The 10622-nt window shown below is 33.0% G+C and overlaps 1 protein-coding gene across 1 annotated transcript in view; it reads right to left on the minus strand.

The window, feature by feature from the left end:
- Window positions 1-98: 98 nt before the first annotated feature.
- Window positions 99-10622, minus strand: part of LOC117121898 (S-adenosyl-L-methionine-dependent tRNA 4-demethylwyosine synthase TYW1-like) — a gene marked incomplete in the record, with an annotated part of 19271 nt that continues 8747 nt past the window's right edge. The window contains 8 exon segments of the mRNA XM_033267292.1: window positions 99-1432; window positions 1810-1977; window positions 2990-3100; window positions 3610-3745; window positions 4269-4446; window positions 5159-5268; window positions 8935-9053; window positions 10048-10100. Coding sequence (XP_033123183.1) covers window positions 1208-1432; window positions 1810-1977; window positions 2990-3100; window positions 3610-3745; window positions 4269-4446; window positions 5159-5268; window positions 8935-9053; window positions 10048-10100 — 1100 coding nt within the window.

Consider the following 10622-nt stretch of genomic DNA (forward strand, 5'->3'; position numbering starts at 1 on the left):
CCCATGTGAGCCATGGCATCATTCCAAGATATGACACAGCCACAGTGCATATGCTTCAAGATGAACAATTCTGCAAAAATAATACTTCAGTACAAGCATTTGTCAACATGATTCATATAATTAAAACACTGGTTTTATTAATTTACAATATTACAGATCTTGTAAACAAAATGAAACTCTTTTGGTTGTTAATTTCAATTATTACAGTTTCAATGAATGTTTGCCTCTTTAATTTATTATAATTGAGTGGAGTGATTGATTGTACATTAATTAAAATTAAAACTTAAAGGCAAGAAAAAAAGTAAAACAATATGCTTATAGCTAAATGTGAACTTCCACAAAATTCAAGTCAATTAAGATACAGTAATTATAGAGCCTAAAACGGTTGCATCATGAACTTTTGCAAAGTTGTGTTTTCTAGTAGTTCAAAATCAACCATATATATATATATCATAATGACAAAAAATAATTGAATGTGCTCTGAAACAAGTTGGTTTATTAGGTTAAAATGTAGTTTTATGTCTAAATGAGAGTACTGTAGTTGCAAATCACACCAACATAAATTACACATATTTAATATACATGAGGTTTTATCCACAGTGGATATCTACAATTTTTTCACAATATTTCTACTATTTATATACTAATAAGTGCTCCACTAGATATGGTATTAACACCTTTTAAAACTGCAAAAAATGAATGTTTTATTATGTACTAAATGATCATATCATACTGAGGCAACAAGACTCATTTGGTGTAGGAGATGGGTCCATGTATTTCAGTAAAGTAGTTGACTACTGTACATGGTAATAATAATAATAATGCTTGAATATTTATATGGTATGATATTATATAAGAGAAGTGTTGTCATGGGAGTTTACATACAACATTTACGAGTTAAAAACCAGGAATAACGTTGCAGCTTGCTAGTGTCTATGTTAAGGCTCTGCAGTAGAATACTGGGTGTTAGTAAGAAGGGCCCTCCAGAATAGCCCAAAGGCATAGGCTTTACACCACTAAGGAGACCACAGTTTTTAAAATTATCAAAAACATGTTAGAATTAATATTTTTCTTTAAGCCATTGATGTGAACCTCCATTGTTTACTCACTCTTTTTATTTCAACAAAAAAACAATGGAATAAATTAATAAGAAACAATACAAAATCACAAATTTTTAATGTATTTTATGTCTGCTGATATAAGTTAATTAGCACCCAGACAAATCACGCTTCTTCTTTCCTTTTGCATAAAATCTGGTTTCTTGTGGGTCAAATCCCTGTTCACTGCTGCCATACACTGCCCACGGTGGAGTCACTGCCATGTAGTTTTCCGCACGGAATGTTAATTTCCCTTCACTTTGGTTGAAATCCTGGATCAACTTGTGGAATCTATCATAATCTATCCATGTGTGCCAATGCCCATCTACTTTGAACTGTTAGAGAAGAAAACGAGAAAGAAGAGATTGGAATCATTCATCATTTTTCAGCAAAATACTCTTTCTTTTGGATTCTCTCTTCCTCTGAGATAAAATTTTTGGATTTTCTTTTATAAGAGCATTTCACACACACGCACACACACCTAACCCCTTAAATATCCCAGCATAAAGCCCTGTCCAGGCCACTAATATCAAATTTTATTTGACAAAAACATGTGACAATCCTTAATTTGGTCATGATGATGATGACATCATGACCATATATAGGCACATCATGACTATATATGGGCGTACAAGTTTTTTTGTCAAAGCGATTTGATAGTCTGGACAGGGATTTAGTTGATACAAATGGATGACCCTTAAAAGAAACCTGCCTTTTTGTGAGCTAGGAGGACACAATTGGAATGAGCATGCTCACAAGCTATTTCATAGTCATTCAGACTACTTGCTAAATTTTCTACAAATCCTACGACTTCTTCATGCCACGGAACATTCTCCATAGTTAATGAACTTGCTTTGGAACTTCCGCAATATGTAACTCCCTAGAATACAATAAAAAAAAAACATTTTTATAACATTTAAAGACAGTAAATTATAATTGAGCAGGGAATTTAGTACGACACCATTTCAATTTTCGAAAATTAAAAAATCGTGCTCAATTGTAGCGAAAATCGTGAATTTGTGAAAGGTGCATAAGCATGAATGCCAAAAAGGTTTTTTGAATAAACTGACTGATTGATTGGTTGATATTCTTTACATATACACTAGCCTTAAATTGGCTGATACAGTATATCAGTAAAGTTAAAATCAGCAAACTAATTTGTTTCAATCTATATCACATACATGACATATGATATATTTTTTAAGACTAGAAATTGCAAATTGCAAGTGAAGTGCTGCGAAGTACAACTGCATAAAATGTTCTTCGAACAAAATTATTTATGCGAGTCAAGTGAAAATAATGAATAATAAAAATATAACAAATAATATGAGCACGACCCATTGTCTATATATTATTAGAACAGCGTTGGTACAATAGTGTTTTGCTGCAGTGACATCTCTCTGCTGGCGATGGTTCGCTGTTGCTGGCGATGACTCGCTGCTGGCGATTCGATCTGCGCATGTGTATAAAATGGTATTTATTTCCGCAATCACTATGCCAGTCTACAACAAGTTCGTCTAAATGTAATAATTAGCACGTTGAAATAGGCTAGTAAATAAGTTTAACTGGGTTCGTAAATAATAGTGTCCTCAAAATATTGTGGCTGAGACATGAGCCGATTAAACGTAGAAATAGGAAACCTAGAAATATAGTAACAACTCTGAATAGTACTCCAGCGTCGCGATATGCCGACGTTGGTACGAGTGGGTTAGTCTACAAACGTCGCCTAAAGTAATTGATTTTACCCGGCAGAACGTAAGAAGGAACTCCGCTTTTCAGTTGTCTCAGGCGATTGATTTTTGATAAACAATGACCTTTCAGAGGTCAAATTGCCGTCAAGAATATGAATTGGCTGCTTCGCAGCAAATATTATTATTATTATAAATTGTTACCTTCACTTCAATGAAATCTGGTTTCCCTATGTCAACTAATTTTGCATATGCTTCAACTTCATCACTATTCCAAGCTTTCACAATGGTTAGACGATACACGGTACGCTGACCCTACAAAAAGACAAATGTTAGTTACTTATTATTGTATCTTTCAGGCAAACAATGGAGATTATATAATTGATTAAGTAAGTCTTTCAAATCCCTAAATTATTAGGGGTCGTCCATAATTTTCGTAAGAGTACAAACATACTCTTTCTGTTACCCCCTCCCTCCCCCTCAAAGAGTGGACAATATAATTGTTGATTTGTGTCATTTTGAGATCATAGTTTTATCTTTTTCATAAAAGCGTATGTTTTGTACTCTTTGAAAATTTTGAAAAATATGGATGGCCCCTAAAAGCTTCTGGACAGGGTTCTGGGGGGATCCCGTTGGAGACAACAGGGCCAACACTGCTTGTAAACTGCCATTTCAACATACTTTAATCCTGCAGATTAGTTTCAGTGTACAAGGAAACATTCTCCTCTTTATCTGCAATAACACTCTCCATATACAAATAAAGGCATATGTTCATAAATACAGTACAGTACTTCAAAGAAATGCGAGTTAATAAAATACTATACCTTTTCTGATAAAGCCGCTAAGCTGTCAAGAAACCTAGGCCAGAAATCTCTAAATAAGGGTCTGTCTATCTTCTTTAAACTGTCTTTGGTACTGGCATCTACACTGACGTACAGCTGAGTGACAGGTTCCAGGGTCCTGCAACGTTTCATAAGAATTCATTTTTACCATAATTCAGGTATAAGCACCAACACACATGTATGCTACCAAATGATCATAAAAGTACAGAAGACGGATTATGTAAATATCTAAAATGTAAACCTACTACAATGAATTAACTATTGTGATTACATTGGAATATTGTATATCAGTAGTTTTGTAGTCAGTAGATTTGTTTTCATGTACACTTACATACCCATTTATATCGATGTGGTTGTAAATAAATTGTCTGTACAATGTGTTTTGTTATGTCATTAAATTACTATACATTATTCACAAAAATGTTTTACTCATTATTATGTGTTGCTAAAGCTCTATCCACACTATCAAATTTTCTTTGACAAAAAAATGTGACAAGCCCATATATAGTAATGCTATGCCTATATATGGTCATGCTGTGATGTCATCATGCCCATATATGGGCATATCACACTTTTTTGTCACACAAAATTTGATAGTGTAGACAGAGCTTAATGTAGGCCTGTGTTTTAAAGAGTCTTACCTTATAGCATCAGGGAATTGGGCATTTGTGACAAGGAAGGTGGATATTTCTCTACTGTGAAGTAGTTTGATGAACTTGTTTATTTCTGGGTACATGATTGGTTCTCCAACTAAGGATAATGCACAATGCTTAGCTTTCATTCCCTCGGCTAAGCGCTCAGGAATCACACCTGGAACACCTAGGGACACAAACACAATCACTCAGGTTCGCACGTTTTCTATTTATGACCGTCTCTGTCAAAACCAGCTGTTTTGTTGTCGAAAAATTCAAAATTGAGTTCTTTGTATTTTAGATAATGCACAAATTATTTAAAACAGTGTTTATATGATGGAAATTGGTTGGTATTAGCAAAGTTATATATATATATTTAATTCATTGGATATCAGCCAAGTAGATTTTGAGAAAACAGTTCAAAGAATCCAAAATCAATAGTATATTATTAAAATTTGTTTTCAAAAATAATTTTAATATACTTTTTAGTTAGATTCAGTAACTGATATTTTGCAGAAATATTCTTAAATATATCTTTCTTTTATAAAATGCAAAAACCGGAAAATGTTCTGATTTCTGAACATTTTTGTGCGAAATTAGAAATTGTGACAAGTAGCAGGGTTTTGTTAGAGCCGCTCACATATTTTCCTTTCATAGTTATAGGACAGATCTGTGATGCTCTATAAACTATAACCTTGTTGATATTGGATTTTTTGCAACTAATCATGTTCCTGGTTAGTTTGACCAAAAAAATATCTACTGCTAACATCCTGCATAACATTTTCCCTGGTCAAATTACCCAAGTCATACAACAGGTTGAACCAAACAAATGTTGCCTAGCAAATATAACCAGACTGCTTTTTTCTTGAGCACAAAATTCTAGTGCATATTTATAGTACCTTTGAATTCATTGATCATTTTATAGTGATTTTGAAGAGCACCCTCTATTACAGTTTGAGCATCATCCATCTTCCATTTCCACTCCGTTCCTACGGGATTTGTATGATGCCTATCAACAAAGATTACAGATTAGGAAAAATTGAAGTATACGTTTCACTAACTCACATTATAATTTATTTTGAGCTGTGTTAATCCATCTATGCCAGTTTAAAAGAAACATATCCTTTGCTCAGTGGCGGATCTAGAGGAGGCGAATAGTTTGGCTAGCCACACCCCCTTCGGTGATTGTGAAAAAAATAGTGATCACTTGTCTTATGTGTGTGCTTCTTATGTATACATGTATACTCTTGTAAAACATATACTTTCTATTTTAAGCTTAACTTTGTAGATGTCATCCAAGAACGTCTAGTCATCGACTAATTCCAAACAATCTCAAATGGAAGGGAACGCCCCTCCAAAAATCCATGATCAAGGGGACTGGGGATACGTCCCCAAATATTTTTTAAGGGTAGGGGGTTGGTTCCCTCACTTTTCGTAATGTAATACTTTCATAAGTCAGGAAGATGCCTGGAAATTGTTGAAATGAACTGCATAAATGACCCAGGTGTTAATGCATTGGTGCTGTACAACCGGTACTCTATCTCTGAACACAAACATCCATAGTTACCAACCGCCCCGCATATCAAAGTTAATTTGGATGAAACACGCATTTTGCACTAACACATGTGTGATCGTAAATTTGTCATGCATTTAGCACAAGTCTATGCGTGTTAACGAATTATCACTAATTCAGGGAAAAAGGTATTTTAAACTACAAGAATTTTTTTATTAAAAATATAATGACGGTCATGCAGTGACTGAAATTGTAGGTGTCAGTCAGCTTCAAACACGCACGCAGTCAGGGAAGTACAAGAAGGTAAATACTTAAAGCCCCATTCCCGGCAAAATTTCACTAAAAATGACTTTTTTTAGAAAATATGCATTTGCATTACTCCAATTATTATAAATCATGGAAAAATATTGGCATGAATTTTAGTTTTACGCAAAAGAATAAAAAAATGAGAAATACAGACTATTTCTCATAAAATATTACCATTTCTAAATTCAGTTAAACTAGCGATTCCGGATTATATTTATAAATCTTTATAACATTATACAAAAATTAGATTTTTTTTTAAAATTGAAATTTTGCCGGGAATGGGGCTTTAATTCACTGACGCATTACTGAAAATTGAGCAGTATGCCTATTCATTTTTTGTTTGTTTGAGTAATGAAATATGTTTGTGTACATAGTTTGGGTGCTCAAGATAAACATCCACCCCATTGCTAAATCTTAGATCTGCTCTCTCATTGCTGATAGGTTGTGATGCAGTGGTTAGCATTAGAATGTATGGTATGAAACATGGACCAATCACTATAGAAACATGCGGCACATTGGTAAGCCTCTGGGGCAGTAGCGTATCTAGGAGTCTTTAAATGGGGGGGGGGAGAGTGTGAAGATGAAGCGAAAGGGCTCGCAGATCAATTGCGAAGGCACTAGCTCACAAAATAAGGTAATATGAGGTGATTTTTAACTTCTTGAGCATGATTTTTATTTGTCCATATAAAAATACAGAAAGTTTTATTGCTTGGTAGATGAATTTAACAAAAAATATATAAAAGACATGACAATGACAATTTCTTGAATCTTGAATCGTTTTTAGCTTGGAACATTTTCAGTGGGAAAGGGGTGACTAATGGGGGTGAAATTTGTTTGGGGGCATACTACCTGTGCACCTCCTAGATACAGCACTGCTCCGGGCTTCTAACTAAATGCTTATGAGTTCAAATCATATAGGGTAACATTTCGTGTCTTTGCACGGGGCACTTAATCTATGTTTGTCTTCAGGAGTATAAACTGGGCCCGCTCGGACGAGTAAAGTTTTACCGGGTACTTCCAACTGAGAGGCCACATGTGGCAATTAAATTTTGCCTCTAGCCATAAAAAATTTGAAAAACATCTGCCCCAAAAACCCACCTATTTTAGTGGATAATTTAATTACACGCTGCCTCTGGGCGTAATTTATCACATTAACAAGGCCCATGTCACAAGTTGACCTTTAGATTTGTATAGGCCATAGAGCTATTAAAAAATTCCTATCGTTCAGTCCCGTTCCCATTTTCTCATAATACTTTAACTCCTTATGGAAATAACTTAAATAATATTTAAAAGCATTGAAAAGGTTTGACAGTAAGAACTTTAGCAAAACACGAGAAGATGACGTTTAAACTTACAACAAACAAAAGTTCTTTACGGTATTAGGCTAGCGAGCGAGCGACGTTTTTACATGCGTCACTGTATTCGTTCAAATGTTGTATTTCTAATTCATAGTTTATTATTTGTTAAGTGATTATTACTGCTTTAAAAACAAACTTAAAAATTATAATTAGATATAACTTGTATTTCAATAACAGAAAAATAATTTTATAGCTACTTTTAAATTAGTTTTGTTACAACAACTTTCGTGTTGTTTTACAGTCAACAACAACATGGCGTCGTCTAGCGGCCGACATGTGCCGAGTGTAATAAAGTTTTGTTATCACAGTAAAGAAATCACTTGAAGCTCCAAATGAAGTTACAAAGGCTAGATTATGTATAGTTTTAAACAGTCTGACCTTGGTTGAAGGAAAGACATACGAGAAGTTACTGGTTTTACTGGTTCTTATTGTACTCGTCCGACCAGCCATCGGAATTAGCCCCGAGGCTATTATTAGATTACACATGTATTTGAGTTTACGTAAGAACACGGGCACTGTGTACATTATATGTTAACAATTTCACATAATTTTACATTAAATTGTTTACGTAATTTTACATTAAATTGTTTTATTAATAATATATAACAATATATAATAACAATTATATATTGTCTTCAGGAGTACAATATATTCTGTGTACATTACAGGATGTTAATGATTTGATATTAAATTAGTTACTTAACTAGAGGAAGTCCCACAAGAGTGCAGGAAGAGGCTTCAAACTGTGAATGTTTCATTCTGAATCCATTGACGAGGATTTTAGAGTTTGGTATTAAGTGCAACACAATCCCACTAACAAAATGGATGCTGTAAAATTAATCTCATTTTCCCATGATGCTTATTAAAAACATTCACATAACTTCAGACTAATTTTAATTTACATGAAAGCAGCTTTAATGGGAATGAGAACATGTGTTATGCATAGATTAATATTAAAGCAAGGACACTGTGAGTTATTAAAACACTTTGCCTCAAGGTTTTAGGCCATAATGAGTCAAAAACATATTTCTCAAATAATCCGCATATAATTAGAACATAAACTATGCCTCAAATGTAAATCTATTTTTCTACTTAGCTTAAACAAGATCTTTAATTATTTTGTTATGTGTTTTTTTTTTTTAAATGTCATACACTCTGATGAGTTGTAGATGATACTGGTGAAGGTGAATACTTTCTAAAGTTCACTAAATTAATGTATAATTTAAAAATCAAGGTTATAACATCAATAACAACATCAACCAATATAAGTAACAGCACAATAATTATAAATTATTAAACTGACATTGAATGGTAATGCATAAGGATCAGTGGACGATTGGCCTATTTTTCAGTCGATTGCACACTGATGTGCCTTTAAGGTAGGGCTCCTCTTAATAGAAGGCAAAAATGATTTTATAAGCCATTATTTAAAAGAAGAACCGTGTTTTGAGGTTTTCTTTCTTTCAAATTCCTGTGATCCTGCATAATCTAGGCTTACCTCCAACAGAACACACATTTATTGGCACATGCTAGACTCGGAGTGGTTTCCATGCACCGGTGACTCTCAATCCCGTAGAACGTGTGCTTATAGCAGCCCCCTCGACCACGCAACATGCTCTGTTAAATAAAACAATACAATACAAGCATAGTAGTTTTCATGAGATTTTTGTGAATAGTTTGTAAACAATGTGTTGTCAGCAAAATTACACAAACATTAAGGAATGGATTAGTTTAATAATAAAAAAAAAATACTAAAAAAAGAAAATAATGGATCACCCATCATAAACGGCATTATTGTTCAGTATTCAGGCACAGGTTGAAAAATAATGGAGTCGCCCATCATACATGGCCTGTGTATCGTTCAGGCATAGGGTGGAAATATGCAGTAGTGCATTGAGACTTTGATATAATGCTCTATACCAAGTCCCACTACAACATGATTTAATATCAGAAATATCAATAAATTTTTTTAAAAATTAGACATCATTTAATCATAAAAAACACAATATCATTTTTATCCTAGAAAGGAGAAGATAACTAACAGCCAAATTCTGGCCAGAAGCAGTTATCATTCAATGAAAAAAAAATCACAAGAACAATAATTTTCATATAAATGACACAAATCAGTTTTGTACTGCGATGTTTTTGTAATTTAAAAAAAATTAAGAATAAACGGTGATCCTCAATAAACAATGGAGGACATGATTACAGTTTAAATTTTCACATAATGGAAACATGTAGATGCAATTGATGCAACATAATTCAGATGGATGAGCTACTTTTAATGACACTTTTATAATGTTTCTCTATAGATTTGACATTTAGAAATCAAACCACATATCAGATAAACATCAATTTTCCTCTTCTAGTCCTTTTCACTTTATGATGTTTGAAACATGTAGATGCTTTTCCCAATGGCATTCTGTGTAATTCTAGGAAGAGGTTTATAGACTTAAATATTCATTAATTAGCTAAATCTACTTGATGTCAGAATTTCTTTGTTATAATTAGAATAATAGCTCATTAGTGTTGATGCTTAGATAAAATGATTATTGTTAGTACACATTGTTGGGAACTTCCCTTTGTGTTTAATTTGTAAATTGCATATTACCTTTGTCCACCTACATAGTTTCACTCCTGAATGCGACCCAATTAGTTTATACCCTACAGCGTAAACATTATAAATAGAAAAACAAGTTTCAATTTTTCATAGAAAAATAAGCATTTAAGATTTATGGGAATTGTATGAGGAAAACATTGGGTGATGAATTGAATTAGACAGATAATGGAATAAAATGAACACAATACTAATTTATAAATATGCCTGAGGACAACATGATAGACTTTGGAAAAGAAAAGTAGGTCACGTTTATCTTTAGTCACCTAAATATAGTAGAATCTGAGGACATGAAGCATAATGAAAGAAAATATAAACTTTCACTGTCTGCGCTAAGATAATAAACCAAGAACAATAAAATTAAAATCTAAATCGCTTACGTTTGTAGTTATTAGCTTTCAAATTGAAATAATAAGAAAATTTTTCTGGCCAATTACTAGAGGTTTAGATAGTAAAATTCTTATGTTGTTGGCATATATATATAAATATATATATATATATATATATATATATATACATATATATATATACACATATATACACACATATATACATATATATATACATAT

This window comes from Anneissia japonica, unplaced genomic scaffold (genome assembly GCF_011630105.1).
Source record: "Anneissia japonica isolate Jap-2015-1 unplaced genomic scaffold, ASM1163010v1 scaffold352_len1594369_cov220, whole genome shotgun sequence".
Classification (NCBI taxonomy): domain Eukaryota; kingdom Metazoa; phylum Echinodermata; class Crinoidea; order Comatulida; family Comatulidae; genus Anneissia; species Anneissia japonica.